Here is a 20,593-nt window from a genome sequence, read left to right as displayed (position 1 = left end):
TAGGCAAATAGGCAATTTCTTCAAGATGGTCTTCCTGTGTTTGAGCTCTCAACTTAACCTTTTAAATGTCTCTTCATTTTTGAATTTTACTGAAAAGGTCAAGTAATCCCAAGTCATTCAATAAGCTCTGAATAAGATAGTGGACTCTCATATAGAGTACATGCTTGATGCTGCTCCTTTATCGGCAAACACCTTCTTTCCTATATTGTGGACTGCTTTTGAAAGTTGGGTTAGCATTTCTGGTTCTGTGCTAGGATATTTAAATTAAAGCAAATAAATGTTATTTGCAAAATGGGGGTTTATGACTGCTCTGTTTTTCTATTGCTTTTTTTTCTCCATGCCTTACCACACATCCCAGGTCCTGAATTCAGACAAATTTCAAGCTGTTTATTTATTTGATTTCTATAACTGCTATCTTAATAAATGACTCTGTAGTAGAAAAAAAAATCAAGCAATCTTTGACAAATCCAGTCTTAATCTACTTAATCTTGTTTAAAAACAAACTAAAGGTCTTGATTTTGCCAATTTATATAAGTGGTGTGCTCTAACGTCTTCATTTAAACCAGGGGTGTCAAACTGCCAGCCCGCAGGCCGGTTTCATCATACCGGAGCCGCACCCACCCCATTGCCAGCAACGGCGAAAAAACTCCGATACGTTGCGTGACGTCATGTGACGTCGCGAGTTTGACATGTCTGACTTAAACTGTCCAATCTCTGGGTTCATCATTCTGTCCTCCCCTAGCAAGAAACCCTTCTAAGTGCATGACTATGGAGATTCTCTGTCATCCAGGTCATGATGGTCTCAAAGGTGCTTTTTGAGGAAGCAACTGGACTTTCTTGTTTTTCTTTGAAGACATTTCACTTCTCATTCAAGAAGCTTCTTTAGCTCTGATTGGTGGGGAATGGAAGGATTTATGTTCCTTGCAGATAGCTGGTCATTTGCATTCCTTTAGAGACTCATTGGGGCCATTTGGAGGTTTTCTGTGTCCTCAGGTTCATCTGAGTAGTGCAAATGTGTGTGGAACCTTCTTGGCTGCAGAATGTTTTTTGCCCTGTATCCCTTCACTGTTGAAGACAGGTGCAGGCTGTTGGGGATGAATTTGTGTTGTCTGCATCTCAAACTGAAGTGCAAATATTTCCTATAATCTGCAATGTTTTCTGGAAATCCGTTCATATTCCTGCACCTTTCAAAGGGTGTTCATCCCAAAGTGCATAGCTAAATGTCTATGGAGATTCTCAGTCACCCCCAACAGCCAGTGTACGGTTATCAGTCTAAAAGATGTGGTACTTCAAGAGGCAAGACATGGCCCTTTTTATAACATATCTTCTGTTGTTCAGTTAGAGAGAGAATTGATTGGCTTATAATTTTAGAGTTTGGGGTTAACAGAATGTCAGTTTTAGGTTGATGTGGGTGGATTGAGTGCTGGAAATGGAATGAAAATGATGCTGTATTGAAGAACCCAGGATGTGGGCCAGAATTATTTTACCCCATTTCTTTCTTTGTATTTCAAAAAACAATGATCCTTTCAAATGAAATTTATTTTGCTTTTCTAACTTTTAATTTTATTTTATTTAAAACATGTGTATAGCTGCCCATCTTCTGACCAACTCTGGGCAGCTCCCAATCAAATTTAAAAAATATACTGCCATTTTCTGAATTACTAGCTTCTGAAATTTTCTTTTGCAAATTTAGAAATGGATATATTTCATAATATTTAGCTGCAAAATGAGGTATAACGTTTTGAATTATGTTCAGTACTGTGAGCTATTCTTTAGATTGGTGCAGTGTTTTTCTTTCCCATCCCCATTTTTTTTAAAAAAATAATTAATTACTCGTGCTTGAACATTGCCAATACTTGCAACTCATGGGTTTACACTAAGCCATTTAAATAATAGAATATAATTAAAACCATAAATAATAACATAAAATGTATGCTTACTCTTAAAGAATAGGCAAGTACATTGCTGCAGCTATCAAGCAACACTAATTGTTGAATACCCTGTAGAAAAGTTTTGCCTTGGCAACTTTGGAAAGGGATTCGCACCAACCTATTGTTCAAGAGGAAGGCTATTCCACAAGGTAAAGTTCACCAAAGAGAAGGAACATCTCTGTCCCTATCCTCCAGTCATTTCTTACTCTTCGTATCTGGAGAACACTCAGCATCTCTTGCCAGAAAAAATATACAGGATGGGTCATTCCTATCTCATTTCTAAGCCATTTTGGAATACTTGTAAACCACCCAGAGTCACTCCGCCAGAGTAATTGGCGGTATAAAAATTTGGCAAATATGTAAATAAGGAGAAGGGGTTTAAATGCCAAAAACAGCATTTGGAATCCACCCCAGAAACTATTGGCCAATGTAGCACCTGCAGTATATCTGTCTAAATTTCTGTTGCCAGAAATTCCTATTTCAAGGAGAGATGCAACTGGCAGACTTGCCAAAACTAGCCAAAGTTACTATTTTTTAACCTCCCCATACTTGTACTTAATATTCATACACGTTAATTATACCTATACCACATGGAACATTTCCTATTAATAAATAACAGCAGTTCACTTTTGAAAAATTTGGCTAGTATTTGGCCATAAGCATAGCCTGAATTCACTTCTATGCCATACACATTCATGCTATTCTATATAATCTAGGATCTCAAACCTAAAGAATTTCTTGTAATCCAGTGTAACGTTGCCTATATCCATCCACTATGAACACAGTGTTCTGAATCATACTTAAGAACACATACACAAATTGGAAAAAATCTCTATTTCATAAAAGTAAAATGCAAAATTCAGTGTTTGGTTTTTTCACTCCTCCATATATTTTCTTTTACTCCTTGCTTTAGAGTACCTCTTATTACTTCATTCTAACCTGGCAGGAAGAAAACATTAACTCCTGGAAAAAGAGAGAACCATTTTCAAAGTACAAATGGGCAATGTAGATAAAGATATGTGGGAAAGGGAAGGTGGTGTTAAATTGCTAAAAAAGCTATGTGGGCTGCAGGGTACTCATATGTAATATAAACAGTAGATATCTGTATTCTTGTCTATTTCCTGTGTTGACATTTTTCCCTTTTTGGTGGATGCTACTGCCTGCCTGGGGCTTTTCACACAAGTTGCACATTTCCCATCACTTTAAGGAATAGCTTTCATTCCAGCTGTAATGGAATCAACGAGACTCATTTCAGCCTTATTATATGCTATTCATATATTGTAGTGGAATAAGGTATTGCTTTTCAAATGTACATACAGATGGTTTTTAAAAACCCTAGGAAAACAGTTAACAGTCTACCTATAGCAGGATCTTGACAAAATTTATTGTTTGCTGCTGTAGATTTTAGTCTCATTTCTCAGAATTTGTGAGGAGAGGAGGTATTTTTATTCTTTTCTAAAGAAAAGGTGAACAGTTATTTCCACACTTACATCTGGCATCTGGAAACAGTTATTTCCACACTTACATCTAATCTAGGAAACATCATTGGGTCACAAACGTAAGTTTTGCTCTCACCTTAGATTTTATATAGTGGTGCCAAGACAAAAAGCAGAAGAAGCTAAGCTTATTAAGGACAGCAGCAGTTGTTACAGGACAGCTACAGTACTTTGCATACATTATATATGCTACATGTAATGCAAACGTAACTAACATAACATAACATATTATTTATAGTGCCTTTCACTATTCTTCATATCCATCCAGTCATGAAAAGCATTCCATAAAGCAACACTGGAGAACAATATTGTCCAAGAACAAAATGTTGAGGATTGAATAGACAGCTGTTTTCTGATTCTAGAATTACATACATATCTACTCTATTATGAACAACTTAGAAAAGCACAATCAAGAAACATTTTAGGCTGCATAAGTATAACAATAATTGTAATCTGCAACTATAAAACAGAGTCCTACCTGAAAGACATAATTACTTTTGTCTTCATAACCAAAGTTATATTTAATTGAAGCATCTAACTAGATAGAAACCTAGAGTTAGAAGGTTTATTAGTAATGACTCTAGCAAGATATAAGTCAGCTGAAATAGTCAAGATAGTTACCAGCTGCTTAAAACTGGAAAATTTGTGAATGCAATAATACAGGGGTGTCAGAGTGGTGGCCCGCGGGCCAGATGGGTCACATACAGGTCACACCCACCCCAGCTTCTCAAAGGCAAAAAAGTCACGCTACATTACGTGACGCGATCGAGTTTGACACCCGTGTAATAATACCTTCCTTGCATAAGTTACTGACTAGTGTATTTAAATCTATATTCTGAGACGAATGTAACAGCTGTGTTCATTAGAAATTAAACAAATTAAAATAATCTGTTTACCTGAAACTTTTAAAATATTTTAAACAATTAAAAATAAAAAACACTTGTTGCCTAACACTTAAGCATCTGAAAGCTAAATTAATAAACTTTTAAGAAATTGAAACCAAAAAAATGTCCACTAATTTAGTACAAACTATAAGTCTCAGTTGGGATAATATTTCAGGCTTTGTAGATTGTGATTTATGAAACTGGAAAGATGCTGTATGGTTGCACACTCTTTTATTATATTCTAACCTCAATATGCTGACTTTCATCTTACTATATTATATTATTTGACTAAATAGCAGTTAACACAATAATATCCCTAATTACTTTTCTATTTTTTCTTATTTAATTTTTGTTCTATTCTGCTAAAAATCTTCCCAGAACAGCTAACCTCCAAATAGTTGGGGTGGTGGTGGTGGGAACTCTGCCTACAGGTTTACAATCATTCAAAAAGATATAAAAGAAAAAATAAGATAAGAGGTAAAAAAAGGTTCAAGAACAGATAAAGTTAGATATTAAGGTACTAAGAAATGATTTTGCCAATGAGCTTGGAATGTTGTCTAGCCCATCAGCTGATTGGTTTGACTGTTGTTGCCAGGAGTTGGTTTATTGGATTTTATATTGGGGGTTTTATTTCTTAAAGCTGCTCAGAATCACTGTGAGTAGGTTGAGGAGCCATATAAATGTTCTTAATTAATTAATTAATAATGTTATTAAAAATATTTGGATGCAGTTCAATGAGAGAATCTTTGAAAAACTCTTCTTTCAGTTGCATTTCATATTTGAGAACTTTGGTTTTTAAGCAATCCACAGAGCCTTCACAACTCATTGGGTATATAGTGGGAGAAATGGTGAAATAGAACTGAGTTTGCCTGTGGTTTATAAAGTTTTGAATGATCATCTAAATACATCCTATAACTTGTCTTATTAACCTGTTATCTAGTTTACAAAAAAAATAACAACTGCAATCACAAGGAGGAAACAGGGACCATCTGAGATCAGGATTTTTGGCACTAAACAAGTAGATTTGGGCAATTTTGATATAGTACTGTCTGAAGACCCTTCTACAAGAGAATAGATATAGAGTGTATGTAATAAAGCTTGTGTGTGTGTTGGTTTTTAAGTAGAAGTATGTTGCTACTACACACTTACCCAGTTATCTAACTGGAATCATAGGACTCAGCTACAACCCTCAGTGTTATTAGTACAAATATTTATTATTACTAAGTTCAAGATTTTCAAAAAAACTGATTGCCAGATACTTAAAATTAGTCAACTAATTTTCTTTATCTTAATTTATTCTTAATTGCCTTGGGCTGCTTCCTTCTTCTGTGGCATACTCTACTATCCAGGGTTGGAAGGCGAATATCTTATTTGATGAAATGATCCATTGATAATGATTCTTTTAAAATTGATTGTTCATGTTATTTAGATCTTATTAAATCATAAGATCAGAAAGAATAGGAAGGTTATCTAGTCAAATATCTATTCCTGAAGCACAGTTTTTTATATATGACTGGATTAGCTCTTAATATGCCTTGCTCATGCACACTAATTCACATTTATGTATATGGCTTACTGTAATTAATACTACTGTATTATTAATTAACAATAGTATATTAAATTAGAGAAGAGTTGCTGCAAATCTGTAAACGTTGAAAAAGTGTCACATAAAGGAAATGCTTCTGAAAAGTAGATCTATGTAATAAATGCAATATCTAATTGTATCAGTTATATTAATTTACATGTAGTCTTGAGAAGTACCTTCATTGTAGTAAAGGCTAATCAAATGTAAAGTGCAGTTATAGTAAATATATCTTTCTTTAAAATATATCTTGCTTCATATGATTATTCATAAACAATCACTCCATGAACTAGGTAATTAAGGTTTGTATATTATTGTTATAAACAAGAAGAGTAGACTTTCAAATCTGTATTTCAGCTTCCTAACAAAGTAATGATAGTTATTTAATAATAGTGACAATAATTATAAAAAACAAAGAAATGGAAAACAAGATAACTATAAAAAGTGAACAGATAAAATACTATATCAAAGAGATGGATTATTAGAATACTAATTTGAAGTGTTTATTTTTATTACCACTATTGTTTCTCTGAATATTAATGCATATATCTCTTACTATTTTTCATTGTGTGCTGCAATTTTCCATATCATTTGTTGATTTGATAGGACTGTTTATTGTGCAGTGACGGATAAGTGGCTTAGAAGAAGGGGGTAGGAGAGCTGGACTCACTTCCTCTGAATAGCTATCAAGTAGGCTCTGGAGCTGGCTAGACTGATAAGATGTTTTCCAGGAAGTTGTTGTAAAAGAAGAGGTTCCTGTGTATTGTATTGTCCTGAAAGTGACAGGTCACCAGGAAGTGAGGGGCAAGAGCAAAGCAATAGATAAAACCTCAGCATAGTGTAAGGATTAAAATACTGATGGAAAAGTTACATCCAGCTACTCTTTCATTCGCTTATAAAATGGAATAGTAGCCTGAAAAAGGGAAGGGACCTCTCAGTGTTATTCAGACTTAAAGAAATCCTTATTTCTCTTCACCTGCATTTCACATATAGTTTACAGCTCTATACGTCACGTATCTCTTTTGTTCAGCTAGAGTAAATCAAATAGAATGTAGAGATTTTAAGGCAGAATAAAGACATTAAAATATGTTTAAAAGAAATAATAGTGGAATAAAAATGAGACATGGTTTTAAGAATTTATCATCTTCATCTCAGGGTGGGAGAAATGCTTTACAATGTTTTTATTGGATTAGCACAATGACAGATCCAGAGTACAGTAGGATCTACCAGTATTGTATATCTCCTTGTCAAAATATTCAATCAGGGCAAGAAAATTGATTTAAAGAAAGTGCTGTGGCTTCCATTGTTAAAATCAGTGATCAATAGCCATTATTAATATTAATTAATTGAACACTTTTATTGAATCTCCGTGTGGCTCTGGTAGTCACTTTGAAAGTTTTGTCAGATCCAGAATGATTCCAGATATAGATACATAAATATATGTCTAGTATAGACTCCTTTGGTCCAATAAATGACTTCACAACTCCCCTTTCTGTACCTTGCTCTGATTAATATACACATGGTTCTAATGAAACACAAAACAAAAAAAGAACTCATAATTTCAAAGTCTGGTTAAAATTGAAATGTATAATCATGTTATCCATAAAATAAAAAGTTATTAAAAATCTGAGTCCTTTTTCTCTTGTAGACCCCATAATTAAATATAATTTCCATGAGTCTTCAAAAATATGTTTATATTTGTATAGAAACTTTTATTGAAGCCTTGCCATGGTTGAATTTCTAGCTGGAAAAAATTAGAAAAGTTAATCATATTTATCTTTCATCTTTCCATTTGCCACTGAAAGAAAAAGCTCAGTAACATTGAAAAGGTTTACTGTATCCCTATGAAATGGATTGTGCATTCACTTCTTAAACAGAAAATAAGTTTTCATAGAGATAGTAGGAATTTCATTTTTAAAATATCAGTTTTACAGTATATGGAATATTAAACAGCAAAAACATTTGAGGTACATGGTGTTGGTAAATTAGAGTTTTATTAGAGGACATGTTTATCAAATTCTTGCAGAATAAATTCTAAATGTGATTGAGTTCAACAAACAAAACCTGAATTCCAATTAATGTTGCATTCTTGCATTTACTGGCTGTAAAATACTTTGCTGCTTTCTCTTGCTCATAGTCTTACAAACTATTACTCAGAACAAGCAATGTGAAGCTTGCCTCAATGTATGGCTGATAAAAATAGTTGTCTTAAAACAGAGCCCCAAACTCCTGGGCCGTGGCCCACTATTGGGCCACGTCCTGTTTGAAACCGGACCGTGGGAAAAATGGGCAAGCACATGTGCATGAAGCTCAATGTGCAAGCAGCAGGCAAGCATACATACATACATGAAGCTCTGCTTACATGAGCGGAGGCCACTTGCGCTTGTGCATGAAGCTCCACTCATGCAAGTGCCCTCCACTCAAGTGCCCTCTTTCATGCAAGTGGAGCTTTGCATGCAAGTGCAAGGACCCTCTGCTCCCATGCGAAGCTCCATTCATGCAAGTGGAAGGCACGCACACACCGCTCACCCAAATGGAGCTGTGCACATCTGTATGCTCCTGCCACTCACACACCAGTCCTGTGCCATGCCGGGCCTCCAAGATGGAAACACAGGGGCAGCTGCCCTAAAATATTCCTCCCTGAGGGCCTCTCACCCAGGAAGCCTGGTCTTGCTCTTCTGCAGTCAATTTGGCCTTGAACCCTAATATCTCTTGGTCCTGAAAACATGGGGAAAAAATGGATCCAGGAAACGACAGACCTATCAGCCTGACCTCACTACCTGGGAAGATTCTGGAAAAGATAATCAAGCAAAGAATCAGCGAACACTTAGAGGCAAACAAAGTCATTACCAAAAGCCAACATGGGTTTGTCAAAAACAGATCATGCCAGACAAATCTTATTGCATTCTTTGACTAGGGGACAAAATTAGTGGACCAGAGGATGCTGTGGATATAATTTACTTGGATTTCAGTAAGGCATTTGATAAAGTAGACCACAACCTACTACTTGATAAGATAGAAAAATGTGAGTTAGACAGCATCACCGCCAGATGGATTCATAGCTGGCTGACTGGCCATACTCAGCATGTGGTCCTCAATGGAACTGCATCTACATGGAGGAAAGTGTGTAGTGGAGTGCCCCAGGGCTCTGTTCTAGGCCCAGTGCTCTTCAACATCTTCATCAGTGATTTGGATCAGGGGATAGATGGGGAACTCATCAAATTTGCAGACGACACTAAGCTTGCAGGAATAGCCAACACTCCAGAAGATAGGCTTAAGAGACAGAAGGATCTTGACAGACTTGAACATTGGGTGCTAGCTAACAAAATGAAATTCAATGGTGAAAAAAGTAAGGTTCTACACTGAAGCAAGAAAAACCAAATGTACAGATATAGTATAGGGGGTACCTTGCTCAATAGTAGCAACTGTGAGAGGACAATCACTTAAATATGAGTCAGCAGTGTGCTGCAGCTGCCAAAAAAGCCAACACAGTGCTAGGCTGCATTAATAGAGGGACAAAATCAAGATCACGTGAAGTGTTAATACCACTTTACAATGCCTTGGTAAGGCCACGCTTGGAATACTGCATCCAGTTTTGGTCACCATGATGTAAAAAAAATGTTCAGACTCTAGAAAGAGTACAGAGAAGAGCAACAAAGATGATCAGGGGACTGGAGGCTAAAACATATAAAGAACGGTTGCTGGAATTGGGTATGTCTAGTTTAATGAAGAGAAGAACGAGGCGGGACATGATAGCAGTGTTCCAATATCTCAGGGGCTGCCATAAAGAAGAGGGAGTCAAGCTATTCTCCAAAGCACCTGAAGGCAGGACAAGAAGCAACGGATGGAAACTAATCAAAGAGAGAAGCAACCTAGAACTAAGGAGAAACTTCCTGACAGTTAGAACAATTAACCAGTGGAACAACCTGCCTCCAGAAGCGGTGAATGCGCCAACACTGGAAGTTTTTAAGAACAGACTGGACAGCCATCCGAAATGGTATAGGGTTTCCTGCCTGAGCAGGGGGTTGGACCAGATTATTATTATTATTGTTGTTGATGATGATGATGATGTTATTGTTATTTTTTTGTAATACAGGTAATATTTGATTTACAACTATTTATTTACAACTATTTATGTTCAAAGTTACAATGCACTGAAAAAAGTTATTTACAACCATTCCTCACACATATGAGTGTCACAGCATCCCCACAATCAGGTGATCAAAATTTGGGCATTTGGCAACCAGAATGTATTTACAATGGTTGCAGCATCCTGGATTCATTTGATCGCCATTTGTGACCTTCCTAGCTGTCTTCTGGCAAGCAAAATCAATGGAGGAAGCCAGATCCACCCCCATGATTCTCTTAACTGCAGTGATTTGCTTAATAACCATGGCAAAAAGGTCATAAAATTGGGCGTGACTTGTTTTATAACAGCTATGTTTGGCAACCAAAATTTTGGTCTCAGTTGTGGTCATAACTCGAGGATTATCTCTATGCTACAAATTGCCTTTTTTCCCCTAACAAAGACAGGAAATCCATTATCATTTCCTGATTGTTGGTTACAAATTAAGATTAGATTATTCTGCCTAGAAAGCTTCAAAATTGTGCTAGTCTTTGCAAAGGTTTTTTTTTGTGCACATGTAAAGGACAGACCTTTGTAAGAAGTATCAACTTTGTCAAAAGCTGAAACTATATGGAAAATGGAAATACGTTGTTATTATTACAGTACTATGTTTTTGCTTTTCATGGTAGGAATGATTTAAAGCTTCTGTGCTTTTATTTTCTGGTGAAACAATGAGAATTTTCACCAATGGATATCTTTTATCCAAGACCTAAAACTGAGTAGCTCTGCTATTAAAGTAAACCTTTATCTACCTTAAATTTAAATGTTAACTTTCAGTCTGCAGTGCAGTTTCTAAATTGCTTAAAGAATCTATAATATCATCTGTGGTCCAAAACATCATTTGCCAAGCTATGCTAAGATCAGTGCAGGCAAACTGTTTCTACAATTGACAGTTCCATAGCCCCTTTTCTTCAAATTCTTGTTTAATCACACTAATTTAAAAGTCATGTTGCTCAATAGTTGTTAGAAGATTTTGTGTAAAAGTGTTTACTTTTTATTGCCTTTACTTTCCTCCTATTTTGCTAATTATTTAAGCTTCTCCTGTGATTCACCTCATTGCTTTCTTTTCCATTCATCCTGGGCCTGTGTTGTCTTTCTTTTTTCTGCCTTGAATCCTGTCTTGATTTAATTAAGAGTTGGTGATTGAATGGTAGCAGGATCTATTTCTTCTGAGACTGATTCCAAGGGCCTCTAGAGAACTGAAAATGTGAATCTTTTTTCTAATGTTACTGGATTTATGTGAAAATATTCATTAAGTAGTCTAAAGGAGTTGCTGCTTGCTGAACAAGCTAAGATTATAATTTATCGGGTATCAGAGTGCTGTTTTGTATTTAAAAGTTGCTAAAAATAAGAAACTAAAGAGTAAAAATATGTAGTTCATTGTTTAATGTTAAAGACTACTAGTGACATGTTAAATACTATGTACACTATTAGATCCAGTGATATATGGAGTGATTATCTGAAAATAATAGGTACAATAAACTCCTATTCTGTAAAGACACTTTATTCGACACTTTTATCTGGAACAATGGTATGCTGAGTGGCAGAATTCAATCTTCTAGACCTAGAAAGAAGTCAGAAGGTGCAATAAATGTAAAATAGTTTAGATCAATATGATCCAGGGTTGTCTCAAGTTCCTAAATGCAATGCCTATAAGTATACATATACTACCAACAATTTATATACTGTCCTTCTAAAAGAATATGAGCTAATTAATTAAAGAAATTGTTATGGAAGGTTGTTTACCCTTTCTCTGTTCTTCAGAGGAGATATTCATGTGGCCTTTTATACATACCATCAATCCCTTTTTATTGAATGCTAAAATTATAAAAAAGTAAATCTTCACTTCAGATAACTAATTTATGAAATATAAAATTACATTGAGGTGGAAGGAGAGCAACAGCATGGGAAGAGGGAGAACAGAAACTGAACAGCTATGGAGCAGAGCATGGCTCTCTAGATAGGACCAAACAAAACAATTGTTTTAACCATATGTTAGAAAAAAATGGCAGCAATAAAGTGATCCCTCTTTCTTACTCTGTGTGAGGTGTAGTGTTGTGTTAAGTTTCATTCACCTATTTGATGGCATCAGTAGTACTGGATTAAGAGGTTTCTGTCTTCTTTGCACGAATATACAAGATCTTGTGCTTTCATCTTATTTTTTATTTAGAAACTATTTTGAAATATGCCACTTTCACAGCTAATATTTAGCGATCAGTTCCTACAACACTTTCTCAAAATTTGACATGTGTGCAAAATTTTAGAAAGGTTGGTGCCATCTTATATTGTCAATTGTATTTTTATTGATCTGTTTTTAAATTTTATTTAAACATTTAAACAAGTACATTGAAGTTGGGCAGCCAATAAATTTTAATAATAATAATTTTAATAAATCAAAGTATGTTTGCTTTGGCATGATGAGGATCTTAGGTGCTATTGAGTCAGACTGATTCAATTCCTTTGTGGACCAATATTTTCAATCTCAACCTGACCTGGGTAACAATCCACAGTTACTGCAGGGACATTCCAATGATACTCTTGATCCCATCCATCTATCTTATCCATTGTTTTTATGTTCTTATACTTTTGAGATGTAACATGAAAGTGTAAATTTGCTCACTTTTGCTCAACATTATACAGAGCATGAAAGCATTTCATTTTCATGAAAGCAAGGAAAACTTTTTCACTGTGCCTTGATTAAAATTTTGTATGCCAGATACAAAATAAAATTGTTGAGGAGCCAAATCCTAGTCATTGGGTGCTACTTTAGTTGGACCTCTTAACCAGAAACCCTAGAAGGATCTAACTATATACTACTAAAACTCTTGATTCCTCTCATCTTTAACTGAGTGAAACAGTGTACTACGGGGCAAACCCTTTTGAATCTATGTACCTCAAATGGGCAAATTTACAGAATGCCTCCAACATTCAGGACCCAGGACTCCTTTGGAATTGAAATTTGGCAAATTGTATAAAACAGTTTTATAATAATAGTTCGACATAATTCAAAATGTCGTAAAATATTTCCTGCACTGATGTCTGACTCTGCTATATAGGCAGATACATCTTTTCCACTAAAGGTAGTACATTAGGACTTCTGTTATTGTTGAAAGCTTTGAGGAAAATGGTAAGGAAATATCTCTGAAAGGATGACCCAAGGGGTAATGGGTTGTCTAGTAAGCAAATCACATTATACACTAGGTAATTACTGTTGTTACTCTGAAGGTTATAAAAGGCTACTTATAGTTTTCATTTATCCAAACTCACAGCACAATCTAGCTATGTGTCAGCTTCTCTAAGTAGATCACCCTGAGTCCACTAGGAGAAGGGCGGGGTATAAATGCGATTAATAATAAAAAATAATAATAATAATCAGTCCAAGCAATCAACTCCCCAGGAACATTAAAACTACTTTTATTGAGACAGAATCAGTTTGGTCTAGTGCAGGGGTAGTCAACCTTGGCTCTTTTATGACTCGTGGACTTCAACTCCCAGAATTCCTGAGCCAGCCATGCTGGCTCAGGAATTCTGGGAGTTGAAGTCCATGAGTCATAAAAGAGCTAAGGTTGACTACCCCTGGTCTAGTGGCAAGGCAGCAGGCTAGAAAGCCGGAGACCCTAGGTTCAAATCCTGCCTTAGTCATGAAAGCCAGCTGGGTGACTTTGGACCAGTTACACTCTCTCAGCCCAACCCACCTCACAGGTTTGTAGTTGTGGTGGGGAAAAAGGAGGAATAAGATGCATCAGATATGTTAGCTGCCTTGAATTATTTGTAAAAATAATAAAGGCTGGATAGATAGAAATAAATAAATAACAGGATTTTGCAAGTCTTATTGTGCTGTACTTTGCCCTCTTATAGCTCAGTGAATTAGGGAACTGTCTGAGTTGCTTCCAAAATGTTTTACCCCTTGTCACTTTGGCAGTGGAGCTTGCATATCTCTTCAAGTTCATCTTCATTACTATCTTTATCAGGCCAGGAGTGATAATGTATAATTATCAGAAAACAGATGACACCAATCCCTATGGCATCACATAAAACAGCACCACCCAGCTAGAATCACATATTGAGAAAGGAGCAGAAGCACTCTAAAACAATGTTTTTGATCTATAAACTTCCTGCAGGCAATCTAGAAAGATACCATGGCCAATGATATCAAAGGCTGCTAACCAGGAGGGGTATTCTATCCCTAGCAAAGATTACTAAGTAGAGCAACCCAGTCTTGGGCCTATACCCAGGCCTGAAACTAAATTGAACCTTTGTCTAGATCAGTGATGGCAAACCTTTTAGAGACTGAGTGCCCAAACTGCAACCCAAAACCCACTTATGCACCATCGGGTGCCGGGTGGGTGTGGCCCATTGGTTGGATGTGGCCCATTGGCTGGGCGTGGCTGCGGTGGTAACGGCAGACTGGATGGGACTAAAAAGTTCAATCAATCAATTCCAACTTTGCGAGATCTTTTTTTCCCCCGCGAGAAGTTGAAATTGACTGATTGATTGAACCTTTTTTTTTTTGCACACGGCAGCCGAGGCCTAAAGCGAAAAGGTTTTATAAAACCCAGCTGAAGGCCTAGGACTGGGGCGACAGCATGCGTGCCCACAGAGAGGGCTCTGAGTGCCGCCTCTGGCACCCGTGGCATAGGTTCGCCACCACTGGTCTAGATAATCTACTTTGCAGGGTATTTTGTGACTGAATACCTACCAGTAGCTCAGTAACATTTTAGAGAAGGTTGGAGATGGAGTGATATTTACTAAATTCAACTGGATCCAGATAGAGGATCTTAAGGAATGAGGACTTACCACAGCCTCTTTCAAGACTGAAGGTATAATCCCTTTCCAAAGTTGATAGCCTTTCAGATCTGGTACATATAGCATAAGAAATGCCAAATACTAATGCTTCAAAGGAGAGTTTCACAAAATACATTTCCATATAGTTACTTAATATCAAATGTGTATTTTTCCTAAAAGCCTTAAAGTTGATTAACTATAATTTAATTCAGTCTGGCTGTTTCTGTTCCTTGAGCTTAGTGCAAGGCAACAAGAAAAAACATTTTAACTGCTTTCTTTGCCTGCAATCCTGTTTTCTTAATTACTTAACTCTTAAATATATATATATATTTAAAAAGAGTGCCTTGCATATTAAAGACTCTAGCTTTAGATCTTATTTGAAATTTTTTAAAGAAACAATGTTCTTATATATGAATGAATTATTTCAACTTCAGAGAAGAAAGTAGATATTCCTGATGCCTGGGAGTAATCTAATATGATTCCCCCACCCCCACCCCCCCAAGTTGGTAGCCTGCTAGGAGTCTCTACGACCTTCTGTGATAATGAAATCTCCAGATGGTGCCAGAACATCCGGTCCTGCCTGTTGTGGGGGCAGTGACGAAAGCTTTGTTTGTTTGCTAGGGTAGCAGAGACGCTGGAGAAATCAAAGTAACAGAAGTGTAAGTGATTCTATAAACAGATCAAGCTATATATTTCCTTTTTCTGACATGCTTGTGCTTCTTCTCTCTTAAACTATGGTTGCTGGATCCTCTGCCCTTGCTTATTCTGGGCATTCTTTTGTGTCCATTTAGAAACTTATGAAAAATTATTACATAATCATTTTAAATTGGATGATTAAGACAAATCTTTCACCTTGATATTACTATTAAGTCTAGTAATATTAACAAAGAACAGAAGAATTCAAATCTATCTCTAAAGCTAGAATAAAATAGATATCAGTGGAAAGTTCACATATAAATGGTGTGAACAAAGGCTATGGACAAAGGCTTTTCAGGGAAAGATCTGTCTGTACGTGAGGGAACACCATATTGCTAGCTTTCCAAAATGCTATTGGGACATGGCAGACGGTAGGCACATGGCAGAGAGTAAAGTGTAATATATACTTGGGCCATGCAGTGCTTCAGATTCAGTCTTCAAAAGGTACTTCAGAGTGTGCAGGAGGACAACATACCATCTGTCTGCAATATTTTGAAGCAACTCCCTTTCCCCCCAGGATTGTGCAGCTGTGCAGCCTCAATATCCACTGTATTTAGGGGGGGGGGAGCATGAGGCACAAATGCCAGACCTGCAGAAGAAGCAGGAAATGTGAGGAAGGCAATATTATGTGGGTAACTAAAAGCAAGTAGCGAAGACCCCAGTAGCTATTTCACATATAGGATATTTTTAACCCATTGTCTAAATGTGCTGAAAGTTAAATCCTTAATTCACTCCTGCATTTATTCTTGCCTATTGATCCCTTGGGAAAACAGAAATTAGAGCATCTTCTCCCATTCTTCCCTTGGGGAATTTTCTATTCTCTGTAATTAATTTTACAAGCCAGTTTTGTCAAATAATTTGATTTCAAACAGGTTTAGTTGATTTCAGAGTTCCATAAATAAAACTGTTATTATCAAACTTTAGAACTCTGTTACTATAAACATATAGAACTCCCAAGTGTCTGCAAGCTATAATTACACCAAAGAACTGTTATAAAAAATTTTTGAGGGATAAGATACACTGATAGGATATAAACCCCAAGTAAATTCTTTCCAAAATTGATTTTCTATGTTTGGAAATTCTCCAGTACCACATTTGATACTGTGACTTGATGTAGTTTGATCAGTAATTTTCCTATTCCACCTTTGTTTTTCTTTGGATTTTTAACAGTTATGATAATGACTCCTTGGGAATTCAGAATCTTGCAATTATTTAAAGACTCTGTTTGTCCTAATAAAAGCACTGGCTTGAAATAGATTTTTACTTTTTACGTTCCAATTCACAAAACCTTTTCAGTGATTGATAAGATTCTTTTTTTTTCTACAGCCCATCTCCAGAAGAAGGCATGGGAGATGAATTTGACCTAATGGATCACTCAGATTTGTACATCTTAGACTTCAGTATGTGAATATTTTCTCATTATCAATTACTTTACCTTGTTCAAATCTCTTGTTTTAAAAAAATGTCCGACTCAATGTTGTAGATGATTTAGTTTTTCATTATTGGATATCATGTACTATGTATTACTCTTTTTTCAGGTCCCAGCTTAAAAACGCTGTGTAAACTGGCAGTGATCCAGTACAATCTGGACCAGTCTTGTCTCCCTCATGATATAAGGTAAAATATTTGACCTTATGGAAATACGTTAAGTATCTCTGCTCACAGAGCCATAACAGTGTAAGTAGCTGCCCTAACATAGTGTGTGCTCACTGAAAGAAACTCTACAGATGTTCTGACAGATCAAATTTGAGACTTCACATATAAGGCACATACTCTGCAACTTATGCACTCTGCCCACAGACATTTATGGAAGAGGGGAGCAACTGGCTTTCATTGTGATTTTATGAGAAAAATTCCATAGCTTGCATACTTACTTCCAACAATGGTTTGCATCTTGACACATCTCATCACTATTTTGCCATCATGGTTTATAGCAGGTCTGGGTGCAGTGAGCATGGATGTTTTTAGTGTTATCATTTCTCCATTATTCAATGACAGTTGGAAAATCTTGCCTACTGCTCTACTGTATTATGCTTGTATCTAAGTCATGGCTCCTTCTTGATAGCCATGGCTAGGGCTATGCACAGATTCAGCTTGTGAGTCAATTGCACCTATTTCTGGATTGGGAAAATTTGTTCATGGCATTCACTCTGTAGTCCTGGCTAATGGGCTGCAACATGCTCTATATGGGGTTGCCCTTAAAGACCATCCAGAAATTATAACTGATCCAGTTTTGAGCACTCCATGGTTTGCCCATGTTAACAGTGATGCTGTGGGAGCTGTGTTGGCTTCCAGTTTTTTTCCAGATACAATCTAAGGTACTGAATATCTCACATGAGCTAGCTTACAGAATGTGTGCAAAATCCAAGATCTATGACTCCTAGGGAATTGAAATTTGATAAATTTTATAAAACATTTTATGACATAAACATCATAAAACAGTGTATGACATAACATAAAATGATATAAAACATACCCTGTGCTGATATTTGACTGGGCTGTACAATTCAACGTGAGCTATTTTCAAGGCAGATACATCCCTGAATGTATCTGTTTTTCCAGTGAAGGCAGTATTCTAGAAGCTCTGTTATTGTTGAAGACATCGAAAAATCTGGATAAGGAAATATCTCTGAAAGATAATCCAATTGGACATAGGTTGTCTAATCACCTTTAAAATCCTGAATGACACAGGACCAGGTTAATTGAGGGACTGTCTCTTCCTGAGGGTATCTGCACATTCCACTAAGTTTGATAGAGTGGCTCACTCAGGTCCCTTCCCTTAAATGCTGCCATCTAATAGAACCTAGGTACTATGCTGAGTAATGGCTCTGCCCTTTGGAATACCCTTTCCTCTGAAATCAGGCAAACCTCTACTTTTTTGATCCTCAAAAAAGTCATCAAGTTCTGGCTTTTCCCACCAGCCTTTAGGTAGTACGATATTGGAGCCCAGTAAATTTCTAGCTTTTTTTCTGAATACAGTATGTGGGAATGTGTTGTGCTTGAAGGCATCAGGAATGACTTTTTTATTTGTTTTTTATTGCTTTGTTATTGCTCATGAACACCCAGAGAAATGCTGCAGAAGATGGGGTGGGATGGGGCTCTACTAATCTTATATAAATGAAATAAAATAAATCTGATCTGTTGTCTTTTCAGATGGGAGCTTTCAGCAATGACAACTAACAGCAACATCAGCCGTCCAATTCTTTCTTCCCATGGATAATTTGGTATCGTGCTCCTAACTGCCTTCAACTCCTCACCTTGCAAATGTCACCTTCTGTCTTCCTCCCTGTGCATGAAAGTTCAGCTTATTCAAAAAAGGAGCACTATTTCAACACAAACATCTCTTTACTGACCAATGTTGGGAGGGTTCTTTTTGCCTATCCCAACGCCACACTAGTTGCAGCTATAACTTTGCCAAAACCTTGATTTTGAGGTAGCATGCATGCAGAATCAGATAATGCATACTACAGAAAAGGACGCCAGATGTGTTTTTGCTCTCATAGCTGAAGGTTACATCTGACAGCTATCTACTGGTATAGTATCATTTATTAGAGTCAAAAGAAATATAAATCTCAGGATTGTTACAAGAACAGCATATGTTTCATATGCGCTACAGAATCAAAGGTGAACAAAGCAAGGACTCATCAGAATTCAGCTTCTCTATGTCTCAGCAGTTTTGAGTGCCTAGCTCTCAGTATTAATGTAAGAACTGAACTGGTGCCCTATCTTAAGCCATTTTCTTTGCTTCCCAGAGCACAGAAAAAATTGCCTAGTCTTATACATTTTGGAGTTTGACCAGCTTGTTTTCTTCAGTGGGCACCTGGACGATCTCCATATGATACTTAAGCACTTGCTACCTTTACAGTGGTACAGATCAGAGTCTTCAGTGGAAGAAAGTAGGATGATGACTATCTGACCAAGCAAGGAGTGGCATCCAATATCCTGTAAGACTGAATCATTTTTTTTTCTGTCTGTTATGGGAGTATTCATCACAAGATCTGAAATGCTATCACCCAGTTTGATATGTACAAGCAAAAGCTCTGAATTTATAAATACCAGGGTAGGGAAAGGCAAACGGTGTCAGTTCTTTATATGGCTAGAGGACAAGTGTTGGACTAATGCAGAGGGTATGAGGATTTAAAGTCTGCAGTCCACAAATTAAGACTCTAATTGGAAAAAAATGTATACATTAGTAGCTAAGGAGGTGAGCTGGAGTGTTATCAGTTCAAGTCTTGCTGTGGCCATGGACTTGCTAAACATTGCCGGGCAAGCCACACTTGGTTTCAGCCTCACATCAGAAATATAGGAGTAACACTTTCTTGCCATATGGGAATATTGTAACGATTACAATATACGATAAGTGAAATGTTTTGAATATTCAAAAGTGCTATATAAATGCTGCATATTTATTAAAATTGAGTTTCTTCATTACTCTTATTAAACAAGGTTTTTAACCAGTTAGGGCAGTGATGGCGAACCTTTTAGAGACCGAGTGCCCCAAAACTGGCCCTGCCCCCACTCCACCCCCTGCCCCGCCCTCACCCTGCCCGCCCACAAGGCCACTCACCAGCTCCAGGGCCCGCCCCAGATCGCCCAGGCAGCCCAGCAACACCATTGCGGCCATGCTCTCTCCCGTGCCCCGCAGCATCAACTGTGCACGATGGGGTGTGAGGGCAGAGTCTTGTCTACGCTGCCTGGCTGCCATGTCCTTGGCTGTGCTGCTCTGTGTGGGCCACGCTCGGGGGCGACTGTCCTCCAGGGGGTCTGCTGGTGAGGAGGGGGTCACGGGACGAGGCAAGGCTGGGCCAACGGCACGTGTGCCCACAGAGAGGGCTCCAAGTGCTGCCTCTGGCACGCGTGCCGTAGGTTCGCCACCACTGAGTTAGGGTAATCAAGTGCCTTAAAATTGCCTAATTCAATTGCTCCATGAGATTATTTAACCTGGTATCAAAACAGGACAGTATTTATATTAATCTTTTGGGGGGAGGTTATTTACCGCAAGTTTAATTTCATCCATCCCCAAAATAACAGTGTGTGTTGTGTTGCATGAAAAAGGTGGCCTTATAGTATAAGAAAAATAAAAATTAATATAG

At 37.2% G+C, this 20,593-nt stretch overlaps 1 protein-coding gene across 1 annotated transcript in view; it reads left to right on the top strand.

The window, feature by feature from the left end:
- Positions 1-19,908, top strand: part of KLHDC3 (kelch domain containing 3) — a 39,649-nt gene extending 19,741 nt beyond the window's left edge. The window contains exons 9-11 of the mRNA XM_015825659.1: positions 16,827-16,900; positions 17,039-17,117; positions 18,654-19,908. Coding sequence (XP_015681145.1) covers positions 16,827-16,900; positions 17,039-17,117; positions 18,654-18,720 — 220 coding nt within the window. The 3' untranslated portion in view covers positions 18,721-19,908. The remainder of the gene's footprint in view (positions 1-16,826; positions 16,901-17,038; positions 17,118-18,653) is intronic.
- Positions 19,909-20,593: the final 685 nt, after the last annotated feature.

Source organism: Protobothrops mucrosquamatus, unplaced genomic scaffold, assembly GCF_001527695.2.
Source record: "Protobothrops mucrosquamatus isolate PMUCROS unplaced genomic scaffold, P.Mucros_1.0 scaffold2742, whole genome shotgun sequence".
Lineage (NCBI taxonomy): Eukaryota > Metazoa > Chordata > Lepidosauria > Squamata > Viperidae > Protobothrops > Protobothrops mucrosquamatus.
The sequence above is the reverse complement of the archived record's forward strand: the minus strand, read 5'-3'. Positions and strand labels throughout refer to the sequence as shown.